The sequence below is a fragment of the Notothenia rossii genome (assembly GCF_949606895.1).
Source record: "Notothenia rossii genome assembly, chromosome: 9".
Taxonomy (NCBI): domain Eukaryota; kingdom Metazoa; phylum Chordata; class Actinopteri; order Perciformes; family Nototheniidae; genus Notothenia; species Notothenia rossii.
The window spans coordinates 71,123,282-71,150,514 of NC_136907.1; the positions used below are offsets into that span (position 1 = coordinate 71,123,282).

The 27,233-nt window shown below is 40.9% G+C and overlaps 1 protein-coding gene across 4 annotated transcripts in view; it reads left to right on the forward strand.

Moving 5' to 3' along the window:
• The window catches only part of ptprma (protein tyrosine phosphatase receptor type Ma), a 139,156-nt gene that overhangs the window by 11,895 nt on the left and 100,028 nt on the right, over positions 1-27,233 (forward strand). For all 4 annotated transcript variants that reach the window (XM_079648547.1, XM_079648549.1, XM_079648550.1 and 1 more), the window contains exon 2: positions 23,588-23,710. In XM_079648547.1, the coding sequence (XP_079504673.1) occupies positions 23,588-23,710 (123 nt within the window). The remainder of the gene's footprint in view (positions 1-23,587; positions 23,711-27,233) is intronic.

Consider the following 27,233-nt stretch of genomic DNA (forward strand, 5'->3'; position numbering starts at 1 on the left):
ACTTGCTGCACTCTCGTCCGGGCGCTGTGCATAGCGCCCAGACGAGAGAGGGTAATGATACACGGGTAAGGCCAGGCAGGAAACATGTGACTTATCAGTAACTTTAGACAGCGTAACACAATTTTAAACGAGATTTTATTGTAGGTTATACATTTCACTGATACCAATTATATAATATTTACCTTTTTTATTAAAAATAAAAAAGATATTTTTTATATATATATATTTTTTTTTAATGAGGGACGAGGGGGGGGAAGTTCCCCTATGGGCCGGCCGCCATTAACTACTCGTCTGCATCTTAAAAACCTGAGGTCCTTGCATTGATGGCGGAGAACAATTTCTTAATGGACTTTGCTTGATAAACTGTTGTTTCGAACGTCAATAATGATCTGTAAACATTTAGCAGATGATACAATTTTGACGAAGTTAACGTAAGACTGTTGGTGTACATTAGAGTGGTATTTGTACCATAAGTTTAGTATCATTTGGCACTGTTATAGAACATTTTCCAATGATACACCAAGTAAAAAATGCACATTTCCAGGTTAAAATATCTTGTTATCTGTTGGGTTTGGTCGTCATGTTTTATGTCATTGTTTCATGCATAACAAATGGCGTGGCTACCATGACTTGAGTTTGAGATCAACACGCTGAATTTTCTCGCATTTCTTTCCCCTGCTCTCTATTATTCTACATTTCAGCATTCATTTCTATAATTATCTGAACAAAAGACGCTCAAGCCTTGACAGATCATCTGCGGCCAAGCATGCGTGGGTGTAGGCGTCTTTGCACATTAACACATAGACTGTGTTTATAGTGCATGTGTCTGACAGTCCACAAGTGTGCAGCTCGATGTGTGTGAGGTAGCTGGTGTTGGCATCTCGTGCTGTGTGTGTGTGTGTGTGTGTGTGTGTGTGTGTGTGTGTGCGCTATGGTTTCCTCCTTCGTCCATGTGTGTCAGGTAGCAGCCCCAGCTCAGGCTTATTATCAGGGTTGTGACAGAAGGCGGCAGGCAGCAGCAGCGATGCCTTAATGAAACCTGGGCCCTGGCTAATTGGTGACACCGTAGCGTGAGGGAATGAGGGAGGCAGGAACTAGACGGGCAAGGCATAAGGAGAGGACAGCGGGTCCGGGGCCTCACACCATTAAATTAAGTCTGTCATGCTCATTTGCAGAACACACAGAAGGAAGGAACACCTACACTCTTATCAAAAACCTGCAAATGTGAAACTCCCCGCTGGTTGAGCAAAGATAGCCGCCGTTACCACATTTTCTCCTCAACAGAGTTTTCCCTTTCAATCTTCTCCATTTTCATTATACGTTGGAAAATGTTCCTCTTATTTTCTCACTCTCAAAGAACTAGGCTTGGCAGTGATGAACCTTGGCGGATTTTGTTCTTGGTAGTTTTCTTTTTCCTGGTTTTATCATGTTTTTTCTTTACATGTATTTGAGTAGCATTAGTGAGTTGTGCTTTCGATAAGAACTCTTACAGTGAGAGTATTTGTATAGGAGATCATTTAAATTAATAAGTTCAATTATGCGACCTTACTAAATGTAATACACTTAGGATTTTTCTGCTCCAGCCTTATTTAACCTTGTATGTTGGCTGGAAACATTAGAGTGGATATCACAATATGTTTTAGCATTACATTAAGCATTGGCGAGTAATTGCTTCTCATGGCCACCCATACAATCCTGTTTTTTTTTAAATATTACAGATGGGGGGAAAAAGCAGTTTTTTCTAGCATTGTACAGCCTTGATAACATATAATTTATTGCCTTTTTTTAAATCAATATTGGTCTCTGACATTACATTTGAAAAAAACACATTATTAAAAGAAGTAATACAGAATATGTTGTGTAATATTGATTTGAGAAAAATGAACGCCGCAGACATTTCGCACAAATATCTCAAAACCTGGATAAATATCTGCACCAGGAGAGGTGTTAATGTGTTTAGTTTGTCATTTGGATTAGCCAACCTTTACAGCGTGTTGGATGGCGCGGCCTCAGGTTGTCGTCAGTTCTTCCCGCCCTGGCTATCTGACGCCGCCTCACAGAGAGCCAGTTTGGCTTCCTTATGTCAACCAGAGCTTAAGGGCTGCTTCCGGGTGTCAGAGCTGACCTTTCTCTGTTGGTAGGAGGGGAAACGTACAGCCAGCCTCTATCTGTCATGCCCCCAGCTGTGTTTATGCCCCGCAAAGGACCACAGGGGGCTACTCAAATGTTATGTTTGAGTAATAGCAAATGAGGTACAGTACGAGTTGTGTTGCTCAGCCGCTCTCATGCTCATACTGATGGGCCTTACTCGCCCCATTTATTTTCTAGCAGCAATCATTATCTGTCAGTGAAATTCTGAATTATACAAGCCATTTAAAAGTTCATTATGAAAAACCACTTACTTTAACATATAGCCAGCGTTTCCATTAAGTTAAAGAACTGTGTAAGGGAGCGATTGCTTCGCAGCTTAAGGAAGATTAATCCAGAGACTAAAAGGTGTTCCAATCCCCGTCTATCCTCTATCTCCACTGCTTTACATCAGAGGCGATAAGCTCACCCGTCCCACAAGATCGCGATGAAAGAGCCGAGTGCTTTGACCATGTTGTTTTAGACCCCCACATGTAATGACCTGATCAAACATCCTCTGTGCTCATGGGCTGACAAACACCAAAACAAATCAGATTTCCTTCTACTTCACTTCTCTCCTTCTGCGACAGATCTAGCCCAAGTCTGTGATCCGGCTGTCCTCGACGACATGGGGAGATCAAAGCAGGCGAACAAATACATAAAAGATTATGTATGAGTTGTAATTAGCGCCTTCCTCGGCAGCGACAACAGAAAAAATCTGTGATTTTGGCTGGAAGATGAAACGAAGGTGGAGTGAGATTAATAATAACCAGGTCTAAGCTTTAGAGTCACATTTTTAATTGAAGAAATCCCCAGAGATTGTCCAGCTTTTCCAGGAGCACCTGACTTCAAAAAAAGAGGGAAAGATTCGGATTAGTCTTATTAATTTTTGTTAATGCATTCATGCACATTCATTTTCTCTGAGATAATTACGTGTTTTACTTTGATGGTTCCTAATTTCAAATGCCCATGTGTACTGCTGCAGCCCCAGCTATGCATAGGTCTTGAACATACTCTCCTTAACTGCAAAAAGATAGAACAAATTAGGTTATTTTACCCTCCAAATTCTATTCAATATCATGTGTAGTTGTCATTTCACATCAAGGTATGACACTGTGACTTAGAGTGACTGATGCAAGATTATTGCTCTGGGCGAAAATGGATTTTGCCAGACTCTGGTACAGTGGGTGCCATATTTATTGCATGTGTAGAATTCTTTCTGAAGATGTGTCAATTGGCAAAGCTGAAAGAGAAATCTTTTTAATGCGTCTGTGCTACAGCATGTCATTAGAGGCAATTTCCCCTCCACAAAGAGGGTCAGCAGAGTGGGTCACATTGTTTTGTGGGCTCATTGGACTATTATCTAGAGTCGTGGAAGAAGACCATTTTTGAAATTGCATTCTAATCGTTATAAGTAGCACGGCGAGGTGGAAGTTCATCGTGCACACTTGTAAAAGGGTACTATTTTCAGAAATTAAATGGGACGCCCTCGGATGTGCGCACCTTATCTCATACTAATACTCGCTCACGCTGTGGAGCGGTGACAGTGGCGAGGCACAGAGGCTTATCCTCCTGTGGGAGGAGCTGACATTTACTCTGAAAATTCACCTTTGGTTTCTGCCTCTGGATTTATGATATCACTCTTATCTAGATTCCATCACCATTTTTCATTACTGTTGTACTCTAGCAGTGTGTGACTTTCTGTCATGGCTTGTAAGATTTGCCCTCCGAGAGTTAAAGATGGAGTTGTCTGAATAGTTTGGTCGTGCATTGCTGATGTTTTTAAAAAGGGCGCTATATGTTATCATAGGAAAGATAGGCATTGACATTTTCGATGTGTGCATTAAGGCCTGTTTTAAGGCCCTTTGCGAGGATGTTGGACTGAATGCCAGACAATCTGCCGGCTGCAGAGCTGGAGCATTCAGACCCTGCGCTTAATTAATGTTTCGCTCGAGTTGCTCCAATTCTGCCAATCCCCTTATTCCAGGAGGGATATTATCCTTTGGCCGTTAATACGTTTTTAAACATCTTTTCCATGTACTTGGGAATATGTAGAGATTTGCTTAACATATTTAATATTTCTACACTATTGCTCTCATAGGAGGAAGTCAACAGAAGCTGTCTTGTAGGCATGGTTTTAAGGAAAGAGTTGGATGTGGAATCTTGTCCTTCCTCATTTGTGTGTGGAGACATAATTCTCCTTGGATACAAAATGTCTCGAATCACATGATGTAGCAACTTGTTACGACAGATTGAGAAGAGTCTCACAGCACAGAGCCAATCACCTGACTGAGCCCTTTTGTTAACTAATTTCTTGAAATGAATGTGATGTAAAATGACTCTCATTTGAGTTCAGAGACGGGCTGTATTCCACCTCAGTGGGCCTGCATGATGTTAATGCCCCCTAATATCTGGCAGCCCACACTCTGATACTCGGTATAATGAGGAAAACACTTGAAATACAGATAATTCCTCCAAACATGCATGCTCTATTAAACAGATCACATTTTGTTGTTGCGAGGTCTGGAACAAACGAGTGAATTTTGGCGCCAACAAAACAATGACAAATTGACTGGAGATCTCTTAAATGATACCAGGCATGGCTAACGGGCTGCAATAATCCCATGTTTTTGTCCTCAGAGCATACTGCCTCCTCTGAGGGAGAGAGAGGTATAATATACAAGGGTTTAGAGACTCCTATTCTGCCAGTAGGGGTTATTTTCTGCCAAATCAATTTGGTACAGTAAGATGGTGACGGTTTGTTATTTTAAGGATCGGTCACTTGAAAGACAAGGAGGTGCAGTTTAACATTTTAAACAATAACAATTGCTTAAATTGCTTTTGGATGATTTGTAGATGATGATGATTTGGACAGCCCATTTGGTGATTTTTGGTGGAGTGAATATACACAATATACACACAGTATATTCAATCCACCAACATCCACCAACATTTCTATACTTTATTTCTATACTTAAAAAACCCAACTTTGCTTACAGCACATGACAACCCCATATTTGAGACGTTTGATTTGCATATGGAGGGAACTTGGTTTAGTCCCAAATGTACTTTAGTTTCTAAATTTGGTAAAAAAGTACACATCTTTTACAACCTAAGGGTATTGTTTTTGTTTTACCCGCTTTCTATATTTAAAAAAATCAAGAAACGGGTTGCATCTACAGAAATAAGCATTACAATCTAACTTTTCAACCTTTGAATAATGCCAGCTTTAAACTATTTTAACCAGATAATCACCACGTAAATCCTTATTTTGAAGCGTCTAGTCCTGGCTGAGTTATCAACATGGTAGAGAAAATCCAGCTGTAGCCCCGGCGTGTTCGTGGCATGTTCTCCTCACCCTAATGTTGCCATAGCCTGAGGTCATGGCGTGGGCCTCCGGAGGCTGGGTATCTCCGGCACGCAGACAGATCTGCGGAGACAGCGAGCACTTGGGAAGACGGAAACCTCAGCCAGGCGCCTGCTGCCATTTAACAGTCTCTTCCTGCTCTGATCTGACATTTCTGTTTCCCCATGCATTGCCCGACTCATCGCCCTCGCTCTGCTGCTGTCGCCGTAAACTTGTGTACACAAAAAAACATGGGGATCTAGATGTAATGGCGGGGTAGGAAAGCTAAAAGGTCACCATTATGCAAAATTCACTTTTTCACATCTTTAATACATAAACGCCTGTCCCCTCTGTGTAAAGAGATTCTTAAAGTTTCATGAAAAAAGACCCCCTCTCTTTTTGTCCTGATCCATTTATATAAAAACCTGCCTGAAAATGAGCTGATCAGATTCTGGCCACTTTATGATGTCAACGTTTGGTTGGCTTGTGTAACCATTAGCCAATAACCAGCCAAGGTAACCCCCCCCCCCCCCCCCCCCCCCCCCCCCCCCCCCCCATACACCTTATCACCTGAATCTCCTCCTAGAGCACCATTGTGTTCTTTTTAAACCAAATATCTCTGAGTGGCGTGGGCAGTGGCTCTTTATTTTCATCTAAAGTAACAGACACAGAATCAGCACTTTTGAAACAGGGCTGAAACAGAGGGGATTATGGGTAATGCTGCAATGATCTGTTATTTCGAGCTATTGTTAAAAACGGTATAATAGGGGACCTTTTAAACGGAACCTGCAGCCTCACAGTACATATGCCTTTGAGTTGCCCTTCTTCTGCAGTCAGCCAGACTTTGCAGAAAGTGCGATGCAGCCTTGCTCCCAAGGGGGGGGGGGGGGGGGGGAACGATGAGGCTGATGAGCTCCCCGTGGCCCGGCCAGGTGCTTCTGGTGGAGTCACGGGGGCCGGGCGGATCTGGGTGAGGATTGACATGATAACATAGCCAGGCGACTCAGAGCGCCACCCTGCAGCACGACCACACAGCTTAATCCTTTCTCTCCACCAGGGCAGCGCCCAAACACTCGTTCCCCTCCTCGCTCAATCCTCTGACAAAACAAGGGGGTTTTGTCAGCCACGAGGGCTGTAGCATCTCTCTCACTCCCTGCCAACGGAAGCGCCATTACTGCCTGCCAATGCCCCGGGAAAAAAAGAATAATACCCAATATGCATATTATTCTAATACTAGCCGTCAGTGCCTTGGAATTACTCGGCATGATAGCATAATGAATGCGGTGCCTTGTAGGTTTCTACATAAAGCTGTTTTTGCCACTTGGATGAATAATTCATGCTAGCCCAGAGGCAATGAATCAACCAGCCAAGAACTAAGAAAATTAGCCACCAATTAGTGTTTATTTATGGGGATAGTGGGGTTTTTTTTTCTCAGTCTCGGAGCCAACAAATATATATGCAAAGTTTTGGGGACCCCTCTGACCTTGGGAATACAAAATGAGCAGAAGGGAGTGGAGGGGAAAGAGGTTTTGACTGTTGGATGAATCAGATGACCCCCGTGTCTCTGCTGCCCCCCCCCCCCTCTCTCAGCCGGGGTTATCGGACTCTGTGACTGCGGCCTCCGGACATACAGTATCAGAGTCAGCTTCTCAAAGCAGATGATTTTAATCTCACGAAACATGATGTGTAAGGAACTTTGTTGACTGATGTGATTTGAGGTTTTAATGTTGCTACATGTGAGTTAAACCTCTGTCTCCTTGGAGCGTGCAGCCCCCACCTCCACCATCATCTCCTCGTGCAGCCCCCACCTCCTCCCCCCCCCCCCCCACCTCCTCCCCCCCCCCCCCCCCCCCGGCTGTTCCTAGCCCAGCGCTCATGGCAGCCGGCCCAGATACATTGGTAGTCGTTAGTTGTCACTGGAACGATGTGACACGTCGCTCTGATTCGCGGGGACTGTTGTTGAAAGTGATCGCTCCTGCCAAGGAGAAGCCCTCACCACGGATAAATGGACGCTGAACAGCATGTGAACAGAGAGATAAAAATGGCAGGGAGGAAATAAACTAGTCTAGCCTGAATTTTCAACACCAGAATCCGTTGGGCTGGTAAGCTTTGCAGAGGTGTTGTCGGAGAGATACGTCTTAGGCTTTTTATGACCGTTTTTTCCATTTATTTGTCCTTTCCGTTAGGGAAAAAATAAATGAATAGATTGTCTCGAATTTGAGGACAGTTAAACACTTTAAAAAAACAATTCTCAAGGTCAATGAGTGTAGAAGATATGTCCAGCCAATTCCATGAAAGACAAACACACGAGTGAAGGATGGGTTTTATAAGAATCAGACAAGCTGTCGACAGGAGAATAAAGAAAAAAAAAGCCTGCCAGATATTCATGAGGATAACTCTCAAGCGTCGGCCCTCTCCTTTTTCTTCCTTTGTGAAGCTTTGATTGTGAGGAAAATACGCTGCTGTGGATGTCTCGTCCAAAGCGCTTTTCAACGAGCTCCAAATGTGGAGTTTTCAGAGCTGCAATGAGTCAGACATTGTGTTGGCCACAAGATAAGGGCGGCAAGGTGGCAGAAACGGTCTCGGCTTCACCTGACTTGTGGGATAAGCGCTGTTCATGACAGGCCATGCACTTTGATTTTACACGAATAGAATGAAAAGGGCTGTGACTCATTTAAAGACTCATAAGCACAGTGTAGACTTAAAGTTTGGAAAGAAATGGACTTTTTTTTCTACATAGAAACTTCAACTGAATTTGAAGTTGTTGAAAATGTATTATTAATGTCGTTGAGGCTACTGGCCTTTCATTCTTCCTTTGCACTGAATGTGGTATATCAGTATGCTCTACAATACTGTGTATGGGTTATACTCTTTACTATATGCCTACTAGCCCTACTTTCTTTGATACAGCCCCACACCATCTAACGTAAAGCATTCCTTTTTTTTGTATTGAAGTGCCGAGTATGCATAGAGTGTGGTGTGTGATTAGTGTAAACTTATCCGATATTCAAAAAAGCAACAAACATTGACCTTGTCTAAATCCAGGAGATGTGTAATGTTCTGGGTTTTAACAGGGTTTGGGGAGAGAAACTCCCTCTGTAGGGATCCTTGGGATTGTAGCCTATGCACACAAATCTAAATTACACACTACAGGAAAGGGAAAACCCTTAAAAGCATAATGGAGCCTTAAAATCTTATCACCAAGGAGACCCAGTTTCAGATTATAAAGGTTTGTGCAAACGGCTCAATTAAAATCCTTGAGGGCTCTGTGGCCCGGAGCCAGATGACTGAGGAACGGCCACAGTGCATGTTCTCATAACCACTCGGTTACAGCAGCGTCACCACGACAAATTGCTGTGGATTTCCTAAACGTGGTGATTTAAATAACTCTAAATGTTTACTTCTTTTAAAAACATTTCTCCAGTTTTAGCTGCTCGCTGTCAGATCTGGTCTTTCAGTTGAGCGTGTAGAAAAGTTGTCGACTTATTTCAACGTCCTTATGTCAAATTCCATGCTATGGAGATGATGTGATGCTGTTATGAGTCATGAATTACTGTGCTATCATGTCTTATCCTGAAACTGCAGGGAGGACAGCTGTTGTCAAAAGCCATTGTGGTTTGTTCCATCAGACTGATGTCTAAGTGCCTGCGTTGTGTTCTCAGCCAGTAATTAGGCACAGCCCTACAACCCCAATAACACAATTATATCTCGGTCTGCTACTTTCCTCCACACCCACAGCCATAATGAATGAACTACAGGTTAATGAAATGTGTGTGTGAAATGGAAGATGCCTCTTGAAAAGTTTCACACATCTATTTCATTAAGAGCTGAAGCTGGAGGCACAAACCACAAAAATGATCCGCTACTAAATGTAACGCTTACCTTGCAACTTCTCACCTTAATCATTAGAAAATGAAAGCTTGTTAATTTTACGCTCAAGATGGATAATACATTTATGCCTGTATCTTTTTGGAAATACAGCTGAATGTTCACATTTCTCCTTTTTAAGGAGCGAATGCTTTCCCAGGCGCCAGTTATCATCATCTTCAGATTTGTCATGAAGAAGCTGTGGGAAGCGAGCCAGCTCTCGATCTGTTGGATAAGTTTGTGTTGGGTGCATTGTTTGTGCATGCATATGTTCATCCATTCACATTTTAGTTAAAAGTTTCCAATGTTTGTGCTCTGCAGGATCCATGTTTGTATTTGGAATAAGTGCAGTTTTAATTGCTGGAGATGCAAATTCAGACTCTTCCAAAGCCAGCATTTTTTTTCCCCTAGTGGGAGGTTAGCACTACAGATGGTCGTAGTATAACATGTCTTGTCGGTGTTTCACTTAAACATCTGGATGTTGGCGTTATATCCACTGTGAATACAGCTGACCATATTTCGTGTTATACCACCGTGTACTCTCAGATTCATCCTGCCATATGGAAGAGGGCAGAACAAGGTTAACTAAACAATCTGTGTTTTGGTCGTCGCGAGTGGGAATAGCTTCCTGGTTTTCTTCCAGAATCCAACTAAGGAGTTGGATTTAAAAAAAAAAAAAAAAAAAAAAAAAAAAAAAAAAACGTTCCTCATAGCTATTTATACACAACAATGTGAATCTATCTGTTCATCCTCTCTTTACTCAAGCCATCTGAGGATTACCATACAGGTACACCCACCACCATCTGTACCTTTTACTGCTTTCTGTGTGACTTGCCACACCTAGAGGAAGGACAACTATTTCCAAGCTGCTTCAAATCAAATAGAGCAAGGGATGGATGGGCAAAGAAAGAAAAACCAACATGACGTGTTTGTAAGGCGTTGGGACTTACCCATTGTGTGCCTCTGATGTATTATGTATGGGGAGGCTGTGGCTCAGTGGATAGTGTGATGGACTTCAAATCAGGCTGATAGCAAGTTCGAGTCCCACTGCAGTCAGCATGTCGTTGTGTCCCTGGGCAAGACACTTCACCCCAAATTGCTCCTGTGGGGATTGTCCACAGGACTGAATGTATGTAAGTTGCTTTGGATAAAAGCGTCTAACAAACGAAATGCAATTATCATTACATTTAAGACCCATCGTTAAGCATCTCATTTGGTTTGAAACACAATCCATTGATCTTTAAAAAAATACAGAAAGTTGCTGTTCTGAAGGTTTTTCCAGAGTCGTGATATCAAATACCATATTTCAATCATGTTTTGTTTGAAACCAAAAAAATAATAAAATTTTGGAAAACTTGTATTTCTTATTGTAAAGCATTATTATACATATTTTTTGTAAGTGGATGCATATATTTGTTGTTCTAGTGGTTGTGGTTGAGTTCTGTAAACTAACATTTCCATAGGTTTCATTAGTGTCAAGATCTGGTGACTGACCATCTTTTGAGTCATAACACATTTTTTGTTCAAGTCGTTTTCTCTCTTAATTTCTCATCTTTATCAATCTGTCAAAGTTTCTGTCTCTCGCTCTGCCTAGTATCTTCGTCATTCACATTCACCAATGTAAGAAAAATATGCGTTTTTAAGCTAAGGCCTGATTTGTGCTACTTAGTATTAGCATTGAAGATGAGGCCCTGTGAAGGTGGTCCATTTGTCAGCAATCTTGACACTGGCAGCTTTTGGTGGATCGAGCCCCCCCCCCCCCCTTTCCTTCAGTCTTTCCAGCTTTCTCCCGCTCTCTCCCTAATCTCACATTGCCTGGAGGTAACTTTGTGTGGTGTGTTGTGGTTTAGTTCAATGTGTTGATCTGTGCAGCGTTGAAATTCCATCAAAGAGATACGTCTTTTTTTTTCTCCCTCGTCTGGATTAGGGACACTTGATGTAAACTTCACTGAACCTGACGTTGGAGCGCTTCAGATAAAGAAGCTCATTACGCATAAACTTTTCTGGTTGTTATAGAGTGCCATAAATCAGTCATTAAAACATTTTAATAGATTCTTCGGTCCAAGTGTCGTTAAATATTTCATCATCTTTTAACATCTTCTGCCGTTTTGATATTTTTCCGATCTTCTCGTGGTCGTATTCATGACAGACACTCGCCCTGCAGCGTTTGCATGCTGTCCCTGTTGATGTCCGTAACATTTGAGACCATGTCAAAATAGCCTCAACATGGCAGTGAGTATTGCAGTGTCGGGGTGTGAAAGAAGGCTCTGGCAGCTCTCCTTGTTTTGTGATTGATTCGGCTCTTCTGGCCAAACTAATATAGTCCGAAAAGCCTTTGGGGTGGTCAAGCAGAGCAGAGGGCTCAAAGTGACATTCGACTGGATGAGACGTTTTCCTGTACTGTCGGAGAATTGGGAGTATCATGACCTCTGTGGGCATTCACATCATGACACCTTTTTAGAAAGACCTAAGGGACCGATTGACAGTTCACTCTGTTTTTAGGAAGCTCCAGGAGCTGTGAGTAAAAAGTTGATCTCAACAACTTTTAGCCAAACTATTTTAGCACCCTTCACAGTGTTTGCTGAGAGATGCACCCGCTATTTTTGGAAAATAAGTGTATTCACTAAATGACAAAGGTGACATTTGCAGCAGAGACAATATAAAGTGACTGATGATGACTAACATAATATCTTTTATTTAGCAATACTTTAATTCAGGGCTGCAGTTGTGTTCACTGCAGAGATGTATGAAAGCCTGCTACTTAACTATATGCAGAATATCCAGCAGTATGTAATTATGGAAACTGAGTTCTACAGTTCATTTATTCACAGCGCCAGAGAGTGTTTGTGACGTGTTGACCAGAAACTCTTTTCACTGCGCCACATTAATTTAACAATGTAAATGTCACAGAAAGTTGTTTTGAGTAACTCCCACAAGGTATATTCTGCTTTTACCATTTACAGATGTGTTCAAGTTTCGTTTGTTTTGATCTACCAGAGAAAGCTTTGGATAGAAGGCAGATGATTCAAAATGAGCACTGGCCAAACCCAGAAGGAGAAAGCATGCATTACGTCTATTTTTAAGTATCTTTGCTGCTGTTACTTTTTTTTTTAAAGTTGAAGTTTCTTTCATCGGTTTTCAAATCGCTCAGTGAATTAGCATTTGACCGCATGTGATTAAACTATTTTAGGGAATGCTCAGTATCATCTTTTTAAAAACTTTTTTAGTCTTCAATGCTGGCCTTTGAAGAGTTTCTATCGCCCAGAAACAGTCTAAGTTATAATAGCCGCACATAGGCATCACACTTGACTCTTAAAAAAACGTTCAATCTCAAGTATTCCTTTTTTTTTAAACAGACTAATTAGACTTTTTAATACTAATTATGTTATGGTCGTGGTCATTAGTAGACATGCACAATGATTCAAGTGCACATATTTTTACAGAGGTGTTTTTTGCATACGTATATGTATGACCTTTTGTCTTCTTAGTTAGTGTCTGAGTGGAAGGCTTTATAGATGTAGGTGTTTGGTGCTATAAATACTATTTCATTATCTAAATAATCTCAATTTGTTATTTTATCAGAACATTTATTTTTTGTTCTATGAGGAAAATAAATCCATAACTATTTTCCTATCCTTTTGGTGACATCTTCAAATATCTTCTTTTGTCCTACCAGCAGCCCAATGTTCAGAGACATGATACAAACTTGGGAAAACAGGAAATCTCCACATTAAATAGTCTGCAACCAGTCATATTTTAACTGAAATGATTACTTGAGTATTAAAATAGTAAATAATAATATTAATTTAGATAAAATTATGCTATTATTTTTGAAAGATTGGTTGATTTTAGACAACTTCATTAATACTCAACATACTGGAAAGGAACAAAAGTCCATATTGATGATTATTTGTACTACTTTTACGGCTTTTTTCCGACTCTTAACTATTGACAAACGTCCTTCCTATGTCCAGCTATAATGTGCTTCCACTATGACTTTATATGGACGTTTGTCACGATGTAAATGAAAAAACCTGCGGTGTAACGAGGGATCAGAGAGGTGCTGTGCCTCAGAAGTTTGTGTGCTGCGGACTAATCTCTGCGATCATTCACCTGGACGATACAGAAGCTAGATCGTAATATTCTCCTGCAGGGGACACGGCAGAAGGCGGAAAAAGATTGGAAGACCAAAGTTTCCCGAAGGAGCACCCTGCAGGAGCTTGAGATCCATCTAAAACTTTAAAGGTTTCTCCACTCTCTATGATGCCTTTGGTTTTGATAGTACACTTAAATCAGGAAATGGGTCACGAGCAGTCGTACAATAATTGGATTTAAAAATTAATAATATTAATGAGACTGGGAATTCCTTTGTTTCCTTGACTTATTCATACCATGCACTTCACTGTCTGATTTGATAACAAACCAAGTGAAAAGACTAATATGTCTCACGTTACTCTGTCACTTAATGCATGTACCGGTCACCTCTGTGCAGTATCATATTAAAAGTGGGTTAGACCCATCGAGTCGTAAAGATATTCCTAACTTGATTTAATGAATTTGAAAGGTAATGGGTTTTCCTTGAAACGGCTTTGAAATTATTTGTGAATAATTTATCTAATTCCAATATGTATTTTTAAAATGGACGTTAATATGTTGGGAAATCGTTTTTGAACTAGCAGGAAAATACTTTAAATCCAGCCCCTGTTGAATTTGTATGAGTTTTTTTTTGTTGAGTAAAAGCAACTGCAGCTTGTGTACGATAGTGTTAACCAACCACTTATTTCTGCATCTCTGCCATAGATATAAAGATTACAAATGAAAACAATTGGGGATACACCAATCCATAACGCCAGATCTGTATTTCGACCTCATTAAAAACAATAATTCGACATTTGCTGAGAGGGAATTGTACGATAACTTAACAAATATATAACAGCAGGCACCTTATTTACCCAAAACTTTCCTTAACCCTCGGATAGTTGCATCCCCAATTAGAAACAGACTGATGGCTGAGGCGCAGAGGACTAGTGCGTTGGTGTTTGGATCACGGGAGCACAGGTTCAAACCCCACTGCAGTCAGCACTTCGTTGTGTCACTTCACCCCAAATTGCTCCCGTGGGGATTGCCCACAGTATTGAGTATGTAAGTTGCTTTAGATAAAAGCGTCTAACATGTAATGTAATAAACTGTGATTCTGGGCAGTTCTTTGACACATTGGAAATGAACTGTAATGGCAGTTGCATAAATGGCTGTAGGCTACACAGACACAATCATGTGGGTGATATTGTTAGCTGCTTTTATATTGGAGAGAAATGTCATGGTTGTTGGCTGTTGGTGATCTTATTGGTATACTTATCTTCATTGTCTTAAAATGTCATGGCTAAGGACTGGAGCTGTAGTTAAACACAGTGAGAGGAGATTCCTCCCACTTGTTTCCATATTCTTACTGACCAGTCTGCAGACTCTCCTGTTGCCAAGCACAACAAGAGCTTGGCAAACGCAAGTACATTTAGAAAAAAGGGAGCCTCGTGTGCCCCATGCTTTCAAAGTTGGCTCCCCCTGACCCAGGAGGATTAAGCCTGGCAACCGGGTTTTTCTTTCAGGTAGCTGATTTATTGGGTTTCGGCAGAGAAACAAAGGGTCTGAATGTGTTTGAAGTGTGCAGGTGAAGACCCTAAGACGGCACTTTGAAAAAGCTCCCCTAAGGATTGAAAGCTCTTCAGTCGCACCTGTCAAGGCAGCGTTCAGATCCAAACGGTGACCTTTCACCTGGGCCGGGATCCACCTCCCACCTGCGCTCCGTCTGCCGTGTGCTTTGCCAGACTTTCCAACGTGACTGTGGGTGGCGGCGGATTAAACGCTCTGCATTATGTGATTGACGATATGTCGTGACACAAAAGCAAAGTAATGATACTTCACCAGGCTGATCCGTCTGCCTGACTGCGCAAGCTTTGCCTCGTGGCCTAGATTTTTCTCTCCTTCTCAAGAGGGATTGATTCAACCTCTCTTCTATTCTTCTACGTTTTCTAATTAGCTTTAGCGATTTCCTAATTCTTTGACATTCAACCTTGAATTATTCCCTCCTCCACACATAAAAACATGCATTTGTTCCACTTCTAGAAAACAAACAATGGCTGTTAATGTTCTTGTTTATTCCACGATCAAACATAATCATTCTCTCCCCTGGAGGAAACTCCCCCACGGGCTAATTTCTGGCATTGTTACTTGCATGTTTGACAAATTAGGCTCTGGGAAACTCGGCGGGGGGGGGGGGGTGGAGCAGGGAGGAAAGCTACTGATACTGACATTAGCATTTCATCCCTTTTTTGTTACTCTAGAATTCAAAGGTTTGCTGACTTAGCAGGTTTTGGGAGGATTGAAGGGGTTCAGTCTGAAGGGTCATCCACTGTGGGATGGGGATGTTGTTTTCTATTGGAGTGAGCTAGGGGGGATTTTAGCATTGAGCACAGGCTAGGCTCTCATTCCTTTTTTCTCTTCCTGAAGGCTTCCTGTCCAGGTGTGGATCCATTTTCCGGAGTTTTCTCCTCTTTTTATTCTGTCTTTCATTGATTGAAGCTCAGGCCAGTGGCCCATCATACATGGATCAAATGTAAAACCAGGCTGGAGGAAGTTTTAATTTCCTGTCTTATAGTATTGAGCTTCTACTGTGTTGTGAATCAATTCAGAGGGTTGATTCCACTAAGCCATCTTCACAAGTAGATTCAGCACAGCACAGGATACCCATCGACAATAGGAACACATCTAGACACAGTGGGATGTTTCTTTTGTTTTTTTATTTCTGATATTTGACAAGCAAACCCGTAGCATTTCCCCCCCCAGCTGTTCCTCACCTTGCTGTTGAAGTGTATCTTTAACTTGTGCAAGCAGTGAATTCAATAGAGCAGCTTTTATGCTCAATCAACATATCATTTTCTGGGGACATGTTGAACACAGGAAAATAGGGAGCCAAGCTAGCCAGTTTCGCTCCGACATTCAGTGTATCAACAGGCATTAGGCGGAATAGGAAACAGCCCTATTTCCTCTCTCTCTCTCTGTGGCTGGCAGAGGCAGAGAGACAGACACTGTGGCTCTCTCTCTGGATGGATACAAGAATGAGTGCTGGGAACAATAGGAGGAGAAGCCATTGTTAGCCGGCCTTATTGCTGTCAAGTCAGTCAGAACGCGCCTAAGCCACATCTTTTCAAGCTAAACACCGAGCACAGCAGGAGGTTTTTTTTCTCAGTCTTCTGAAAATTGATTAAATCTGATCTTCACATTTGGGAGTTCTGGATTTGTTCGTATAAATGAGCCCTCTGAACTACATTACTTGACCTCAACATTGCTGAAAAGTTCTGGTAAGCTGTGATTCAAAATGGACTTCTGCTAAAAGAATAATTAGCACACTTCCCAGTGTTATCGCCACAGGATATGTCTCTGCAGACGGACCTGAAGGCCTCATTTTTATTGCTTAGAGAAAAATGACAATGAGAGTCTTCCGTGTCTCCGAGTTAGAATCCATCTTTCTATTAATTGGTGCCTGGCAGGTTAGACAGAATGGAGATGGATTTGAAGTCATTTACTGGAAGTTCTTGACAGGCGCAGTGGAAGAGAACGTCAAGCCCTGTTCTGGCACACATAGCTTGAAAATCATCCGTCAAAGTTTAGCATATCTAAAGAGAAGGCTGCCTGTCATCTTCAATATACATCTAACCATGCACAAGGGTGGGTTTGATCAGGAGCTATGTTGTACTCCGGGTGTACAGCACATTCATCAATTTTTTTATTTGGTTGACAGGACAAAAAGGAAAGGCAAAGAGGCTTTTATAATGAGATGGTTTGGAGCTACAAGTCGTACCAAAGGTTTTTTTCAAATAATGAATCTTGGCACAATCGTCATAGCTTTATAAATTATTAGACATCTTCCACAGTTGTTGTATACAGTCTGGGGTTTCACCGAACACATGCAATGTTCCCTTTTTGTTCTGATCATGTATTCTGTCACACAAGATGTGATTTGTCTGTTTTGTTTTGCATAACATTGCTGACAAGTGCAAGTCTCAGCCAGGCAGATTATCAGTGGAAATCTTCACTCCAACTTCTTTATTATCCCTTTGAATCAATGCGGTGAACAGCAAGACGAGATTGATAATGATATTGAGATTGATTGTCTAAATCCCTTCCCTCAGTTCAAAGTCCCCAAACAGATAGTGTATATATACATGCAATTCAGTGCAGAGATGGGTCTTGGCAGGAGCTGCCAATAGATAACTGAAATAGGGCCAGAGTGAAAAGACCTATCAGTCCCTAAGGGGCTTAGCTGCAGGATTCTGAAGCTCTAAACTGGCGGTGGTGGAGGGAGATAGTCGACATCGGTTTTAAATTACCCAAGATTGCCTTGTGGTTTCAGTCTGCGGGGAGGCCAGCAGACAAGATGTTTGTTAAAACAAGTGGAGACATTGAGGGAGATTGGAGCAAAGAGCAGACCTGCGATTTCCTAGCCAGACAGAACAGGTTGGAAGGCTGGTAATTGCAGAATTGGCAGAGGGGCTAAGGAGGTCTTGCAGCAATGATATCTGCCACTGGGACTGAAGTGGTGTCAATGCTGGAAAAGGGCTCAGTTTCTTTACTGGAAAGAAATTCTATCTGATGCCGTAAGAGCTAAAGCACACACCACACTAATGGTCATTTTGTTCATTTACTTGCTTTGTAACTTTCTCAAAATGACTGGGTTGAGAATAACCAATAATTATATAGAAGCTGGTCATTATCATTCAGGTTCCCTGGAGGCTTTAGGGGCCAACTATGTTCTGAACTGGCAAAGTCCTACGTTTTTTGTTCTGTACTTTCCAGTCTTCTTACTTTGCATCATGTCATTTCAAACAAATGCAAAAAAATGAAGCTTAAAGGTAGTTAAACATTTTGGTAATACACTTGCTGTATATACACTTATACACAAAGGTTGATATTGAATTCCTAGTCTTTGCAGGTTGCCTTGAAACCTCCCAGAGATTAAAGGACTCCAGAAAAGTCACTGCACATTCAGCCTGTTGAAGAGAACCCAATAAACCACCAATTTTCATTGTTGCACATCAATTTGTTTGGCAAAAAAAAAAGAGTTACAACACACATTGTTTATGGCCGCTGGTAGCAGGATTTTGTTACGTTCAGTCAGAGCCAGGCTAACCTTACACTCTTTTAGTTGATATGCGATGCTAAGCTAACTAGCTCGATACAAGAGAGATATTGATCTTCTCTTATTCTCCAACATTTTGTATTACTTCCTATTCTTATTACTTTAAAACAAGAAATGAACCAAATTACACATAAAGTCGAGGACCAGAAAGAGAAGAGAACATTACAATTAGCGAAAAACAAAACTGCTGCGAAACACAAGTGGTCAATGCCAGTTACAAACTCACCAAGGAGCTCTACTCGTAACATTTTCAAAACACTTTATTTTCCATTTAATCTCTTACCCCTCAACCTCTTCAATTTTCTATTTCCAACATCACAATCCTTCCCTCACCGGCATTCAGAGACGACTGCGTGAATAGCACTCCCCTACAGTAACAAATGTTTGCACACACAATTGCACACACACAGCTTTTAATGCTCAAAGTTTACTTTTGTTACAGGTACAATAACAAAAGGCCTTTTAAGTCTGACTTGAAAATCTTTAGGAGAAATTGGCTCCAGCATTGAAGGGTTGAGTTATTGATTCCGGCCCCTGGCTCAGTCCAGGAAAAGATGGATAGATTTCTTTGAAATGCACTCTGCGTGAGAATATAAAGACTATTGTGTGTTCTCGCTCAGGAATAAATTGTTCCATGACATATCCAGGGCCACCTTTTTTAGCTTCAAGCTGCCTGCTTCTCTTGAAAGGGGGATGTTGACAGGGTGGAGCACATTCATCTGTGGTCCCAGACTACCCACACCTCATAGATGCTTTTATTGAAAGTTAAATCTCCTTCTGAGAGTTGGCAGCCCCTCGTTGGGATATCTATTTCAGAAGCTGTCGTGGCTGATTATATGGGGGTTATGCCACACACTGGCAGCGATATAAACCTCCTACCGAGAGGAGGGCTATTATGTTGCTATTGATTGATGCATTCATCTGCATGCATGTGTACAATCTCTTCACTCGGAAGCAGCAGTTGGTTTTGATGGCATGCAACATGTGATCAGCGATACAATTTTCTTTTGGCACTCACAATCATGAAGTCAAACATTTGAGAAAGCTTATGATGCTGTGAAATCTCTGTTAAACAAGATGCTTTTAGTTAACCTTGGGGAAGAACAGTTTTACAGCAGATCAATAACAAGTTGCAGGCGTTATTGGAGAACCTCCCAATTATGAAGTCTTATACCAAGTGTTTATTGTTACAATCAAATCACTGCATATTGATGAATTGCCTCTTCACCCCGTTATCCTGTTTTAATGGTCAAAATAGTTAACTTGAGCATTGAATGCCAATTGTATTTCTGTATTGTCGATAAAAAAGTAGTATGGATTTTCACCCACTGCTTCCAATACAAGATCCATAGGGAATCAATAAGAAAGCATAGGGCCTCAATAGCCAAATCTCCCTTTTGTTGTTTCTTACATTTGGTTTGGAGAAAGGTCTTCAGAGAAGTCTGTCAGATTCTTAAAACAGACATATTAGCACCTGTGATGAATACAAAATGTTCTAACTGAAAGCATGTGCTAGTTAATCCTAACTAGCATATGGTAATGATATGATTTTAAGAAGTGTCAGAAGTGGTTTGAAAAAAACGCATAAAAAGATGGACTTTAATTAATTAATTGGTCTGTTTAAAATGAGATAATTTTAGATTAGATATTATTTGCAGGTTGAACTAGTTGAGCAGTGAAATAACATCTTTGCATAATAGCAATATAGTTATAGTTAAACTGAGCAACAACACAATCAATAATAGAACAGATCTATCTCAAAAGGATGAACTGAAACCTCAACATTGTCATTTTCCTGATTTTTATTTTCAACACTAAGTGGATATTAAAAAAAGAATTAAACAACGACTGGGCTCTGGTAAGTGCATCTTTTGAAGGCTTGTGCCCACTGTGTTCAAATTCCTTTTCCCACTCCCATCACCCACTGACTCGGAATGCATTTCGCTTCTCGCCAATGCCATCGATTTGAATATCAAACACCAATAATAAAAGCCACCTCTTTGAGTTCATTTGAGCTCAGGCATGCTGTGAGAAAGAAGGTGGGCGGCTCGGGGCAAAGGATCTTGGAACTATTGAGTAAAAATATTGATGGAACTCAGCCAGTCCCTGTGACGCTGCAGCCAAAGACTCATGTTAATGTTGTCCAAGTTGCAGCTCGGCAACGAAAACATTTTTATTTATTTAGGGAGAAAAGATGAAGTACATGCTCTTTTTTGGCACCCTCTTCATGTTCTTAGAGTTTCACACAGTCACTCAAGGGAAGTGGAGGACAGCCACCAATGTACTTGTGGTGGTTGTCACAAACAGCTCCAACTGAAAGGTTTGATCTAAAGAGCATTTTGAGGACATGTAAATGAAGAAGGTTGATCATGAGGGTTTCCTATGTAGTGTTGGACATTTAATCAAAGAAAATGTGCAGAGAAAAGCTACACGCTATCCTTCTAGGTCAGGGGTGTCACACTCAAATACACAGTGGGCCAAAATTAGAAAATGGTTAGTCGAGGGCCGGACTGGCTCAATGTTTATTGCAAAACGTATTGAAATGAACTTATTGCACATATTAAACCTGGAACTAACAAAGCTTAAATTATTGCCTATAAAAACAACATTAAACATTAAATAATCAGTTGCATTAATTTCTTATGGCTCCATCTGCAGCTTTTCCAGAGTTATTTCTTATGATTACATTTTTCCACAGGCCAACAACAGCTTCAACAAAACTATTTCCCTCAAAGAACAAACCAAACCTGCCCTGTTGTCTCAAGAAACAAAGTGCAGAAGGAAACATCCATGTAAACTGAGAGTGCTGCTCTCTGATGCTAGTTCAAGCCAGATACTTGGCATCTCATCTCGGGTGCAAGTTCATCAATGTTTGGGCTCAGGCTCTGAGCTGAGGAACTCCTCAGGATTGAGTGAAGGTGTGCGTGCAATATACCGGCGGGCCAGACCTAATAATAATAAAAAATTATCCTGTGGGCCGAAATTAAATCCACCAAGGGCCTGATTTGGCCCCCGGGCCTTGAGTTTGACATGTGTTCTAGATGGATCTCTTGCTTAACTGCTTCTACAGAATGAACGAACTCACAATATCATAAAATAGCATTTAACAGCTGTTAAATTATTTTAATGAGCTTAGCATAATGGCTCAAAGGGAACGCGTATACAGAGGGAAACCCACTGTGATTATGTTTTTATGAAAAAAGGTAAAGTGCCAATACCACAATGCACAGATAGGCTTCAAGTAGAAGTCATGCTTTCAAAATGTTACCTGAAAAAGTGTCATCGCAATAAAAAATATGCAGAAAGCAGATTATGAAGAGAGTGCTGTGTTAGTTCAACCATAAGCCTTTTCCTAGAAGACTTATCATAATTTAGTAAATGATGTACACCTGGGCTTTATCTACTGTGACAGGATTTCTAACTGTTGTTTGCTAATTAGCTTTAAATGTTTTTGAAATTACAGATAGCTGAGAGCAACAACACATTGTGTTACAGAGTTAATCTGAAAACTCAGTGTTTTTGACAACTTGACAGTTTGCAACTCACACACCCACAACCATAACAACTCTGGCTAACACATTAGCAAAACAACATCTTTAGTTTAAACAGAGCCACAGGGAAATGTCTCTTGGAGTCTGAACTTTTGTTCAGGTAAGTATTTTTGTTCTGGTTTGATGTGCTCATCTCTCGTGAATAACGTCTCCCTTTTTTTGGTTTGTTTTTATGACTTTGTTCGCTTTTACGAGTTAGCTCTGATGTTTGACACTGCGGGAAACCTAGCTTGCAGATAACTAGCTTCTCATCCTAACAAGTTGCTTTGGTAAGATTGTAACTGTAATGTGCAATGGATTTCTGGATAACCTCTCCACAATATCTCAACCTTTTCCTCGTGCTACTTTAGCAATCACTCCCTTTTTCCATTCTTCCACCCCCTCAAAAAATAGACAAAGCAGCAAATATATCATCAGCAGCTGCCCTATGGAGCTGGATATTAATTATCCTGTGTTCCTCTCGTTTGGCCACTCATTTGCACGTGTACTGTAAATGTCACCAGGGAGATAAATGGGAAAACAAAAACCCCAGCTCGTAGCCTTTGCAGCAGAATGTCAGAGGGAGCTTGTAAGAGATGAGATATTGGTTTTGGCCTGGCATGGATTCTGGCTCAAGGAACTTTCCCACGGGCAATGCAATTTGTATGTCATCTGTGTTTAGAAACTTATTAGCAATGCACAAGCAAACACTTTCAGATTTAACATTTGGATTCTGGCAAGAAGCAGGATAATAATCAGTACATCTGTTATAAACAACGAACCAATGACATCCCGTATCTGACACAGCATAATATTTTTTCATCCAATTCTTCTCTGCGTGCTCTGAGAACAACCTCTCCCTGTGTCAGAACCACCTTTATGCTTCTCATTTTTTACTCGGTATGAACTTCTTTCTTGCCACATATTGTTCTGACATGCCTTTTTTGTAGATTTATGAGTGGATTGAAAAGCACTTTGGGGTGGGGGGGGTGGGGGTGGGGAAGCTCAACCCTCACATTCTCTGTGTGGCCTTTTAAGGTGCGAGGAATAAAAGAGTATTTGTATTAATCTATCACACGCCGAGCCTGGTTGAAGCCTGGGCCTAATGGTTGCTTGCTGTCATTTTGCAAGCAGCTGTAAAAAGGATTAGTGGCTCTGTGGAGTAAGGGCGCATGAACAGCAAAGTTCTGTGGCCGGCAATGAAAATAAATCAATTTATCCCTGATGGTGGTGCAGTTTTGGAACATAATCCCTAACGATGATAGAGTTTAGACACTTCATACTTGTCATTGTGAAATTGGACTGCCGTGTTGCTAATGATGGTAATGTATGTTGTGCCTCGCCTACTAAAGTAATCCTTCACTCTGTCTCACTTAAAAGCATCTCATTGTCTGGCATATTGTATTATGAATACCGTTGGATACAAAAAAAAAGGGTAGAATTGAATTTATATATTCATTCAGTTGAACAGCAAGTTAATGGAAAAACTGTATAACCATATACAATTCTTCCCTTTTGTCTCAGGTGATTGTAACTTTGAGAAGCCGCTAGCAGCATGTGGGTACAGCCAAGGCAGAGACGATGACCTCGACTGGGAGCAGGCCAATACCAGAGAGAAGCCTTCATCAGATCCATGGCTGCCCTCAGGTAAGGACCATGACACTGGCTGTGTATAGTAGAGCTAATATTTCCATCCTCGTATAGAGAATGCATCCTGCAGTAGTCTGCACATATGACATTGATTCTTTTGTGTAAGAATCAGCATTCTGCACAGAATATTTTCAAATAAATAAATATTGTATCACACCAGTAGGATACTAGGGTCCTTGCACTTGCTACCCGTAATGTTTACAATTGATTTTAAATGTATTTTTGCTTGTTTTGAGGTCATTAATGTTTTAGTAACTTCATTCCTTACCTACAGCTTATTTGATCATGTCTGAAACTGCTCCTTTAGTTGCTGGCTTGCTCAATTAACTAACAATGTATTGCAAAATTAATGGTGAAGCAGCTTTTTGGTGTTTTCTTAATACATATTTATATATTTAATATATATTCTTTTAAAGTATATGATTTTCATGCAAATAATTAGAAATAAGACAAACATTATATTGATATAAGAGTTAAAAACACTTTTATGATATTGCTTTTAATTAATTCCATCTATTTCTGGTCTCATATTTATTTTCCCTTTCTAATACTTGTTTGAAAGTTTTCATGTCTGTTTTTAATACCTTTGTTTTTAATAACTATTTTTTCTCTTGTTCAATGTTATGAAAGTTGCTATATAAATGTGCATTATTACATTTTGTATAATAGGAATCAAATCAGTTGTTAAAGGTATCCATGCCAATGAGGAACTACATATCAGACATACATTTTTACTGATCGTACAAAGCTAAGCTACTCGTCATTGTTACACGGCATCCACCAAGACATTCACTATGATAAAGACCTCTGAAATAAAGTAAATATTCCTTGGCTCAAGTAGGCGAGCTACACGCACAATTTCTATCAATATTCCCAACAGGAAACTAATTTGACAAAGCATTTGCATAACACTTATCTTTTACATATAGTTTTCACTGAATGAAATGCATCACCGAATGGCCAGTTCAATCTAATGATGTGACGTTTACACGAGACATTTTTCTAATTAGGCTAGGCTAAGGGCTCCATATAAATGAAATATACTATAAGGCTGCATCCAAACAATTTAGTGTCAAAGACTAATAAATATTGATTGTAGCTTTTACGGACATCTACTACTATTACTAATGCTTCTACATTATACTCTAGAATTTCTACATTATATTCAAGCAACTTCTTTCTACCTGAGTAAAAACCACAGGATCTATTGTACAGTCACATAACCAGAGACAAAGCATCCTTTGATTTCAAAATACAAAGATCCATTTTAATTAAAGAAGTCGTTTTTGTCGTTCACGTATTGAAATTCATTCAAATGCTTTCCCTGCATTTTGTGTCTGTCGCACACAATTTGTCTCTTTAATGTTCCATTGATCGCCTTTCATCTGATTTGAAATGCAGGGATATCCGCAAGTGTCTACGGAATTAGACTAATGGAATGACGTTCTTGTTGTGTTATAACAAAGGTAGCGTTGCAAACTAATGGATATTGTTTTCCTACTCTATCTGACGCCTAATCTCACAAAGGCTGCATCACAGATAGATTGCACCGAGCGCCCCCAGTGACAGAGGGGGAATTAATTAGCAGGCCCGCACTAATTTTAAGCAGCCAGTGCCCAGACCTGTTTGTGTGTACATCGGAATGATGCGTGTTGAACCGCCCCAGAGAAATTACTTTCCATGGAGGGGGAAGTGTCTGCTCTTTTCTATCGCAATTGATTAATGTCCGGACACATAGGCTGGGCAAAGGTTACAGCAAATTCGGGGAAAGCCTTGACCTACAAATTAACACCTCGTGCGACGGTCTAAATTTAACATATCTGATTAAAATCCCGTGTCTGGTTAAGAGGTGTCCCTGATTGGGCTTCCTCGTCTGAGTGCTCTTCAGATAGGCTTGTTTTCCTGTGCGACTTGAATTGTGCGTAATTAACAGGTTGCAGCTCTTTCTCCATTTCTCAGTGTGAGCACTCAACCTGCCGTGTAAAATTGTAATCTCTCCTCTTTGACCGCAGTGAAAGGGATGTGAAATGTAGTGTGCTTGACGGTTGAAATTGTTTTAGGGCGACTGGAGAGAGGGTTGATGGGTGAAAATGCATTTAGGTGAAAGCCACACTGGTGGAAAAGCTATCTCACCTCTGATTGCTGTCTCACTCTCAACCTGTACTTATGAATCTTGACAAAACGACCTTATCATACTCACAGAACAGATTGTTCTGAACAGAAGGCATTGCTACCTCAAACACTTCTGAAATTGGTTGTAGGCAGTTCTTGGTTGTTCTTAATGTCAATGTAAATGTGTTAAATTATGATTAAAACCTGGCTGAGTTTCCATGGCAAATCCAATCCTTCCAGAGGTTAAACAGTTAGAGAACAGTATCCCTGACATCACCTCCTATTAATAATACTTTTTTTGCGGGGGCACCTTTCATAGCACCCAAGGACACTTTACAGGGCATAGGGGCAATATAGGGAACAATTAAAACAGTGGATTTAGTGAAATATCAGCCGGGGTAAAACAAGACAAACAGGAAATGGACTACAGAAGGACACAAAAGGACACAGGGTACAGTTTATAAAGAAAAGGCCAGTTTGGACAGGTGGGTTTTGAACGTTGTTATGGAATCAGACTGTCGGATATGTAGTGGCAGGGAGTTCCAGAGTCTGGGAGCCGAGCAGCTGAAAGCTCGAGCACCCATGGTTTTGAGGCGAGAGCTTGGGACGGTGAGAAGTCCTACGGACGAAGAGCGGAGGGGGTGTACTCCTGAAGGAGGTCGGTGATGGGGGCAAGGTTATGGAGAGCTTTATAAGTGAGTAGAAGATTTTTGTAGTTAATACGGTAGCGTACAGGAAGCCAGTGTAGCTGAGTGAGAATGGGGGTGATGTGGTCGGATGAGTTGGTGCGGGTGATGATCCGGGCAGCAGAGTTCTGTCAAGTGGAAAGAAAACATGTAGAGATCCGGTTGGTATAGCATGACGTGTGAGGAGTTGGTGTTCTGTAACAGACATACAATTCAAGTTAGACTTTTATTAATCATTACCATGAGCTTTCCCTCACCATAACCAAGTGCTCTAGCTTTCCAGCCCTAACAATAACTACATGATGACCACAATCTTTCCCAACCATAACAATATTGTGGCTCGATCTCCCTCTCGAAGGAATGTAAGCCTTTGCTGACCATTTACATGCACAAAAAACTATAACAAGCCATAGGAAAGTAAAAAACCCCAAATGCATAAGTGGGTCCCTTTTTAAGAGCCGAGAAGAAGTTGTAAGTATAAAGTATTGGGCTTGATCCAAGTTATTTGAAAAGAAAATCTTAATAATGAAATAGTATGACTCCTTCCTTTTTATTAGAGGTTCAAAACATTCAGACTTGAAAGCTGCTCCCCTTTATCTGCTTGCTAAGTCATGTATCAGAGGCTAGTGAAATCAATAGAAAAACATCCTGAATAAAGGTGCCGTTTCATTGTGCTACGTGTAAAGAACAGAGTCATGAGAGGCCTTGTGCAGAATTTGATG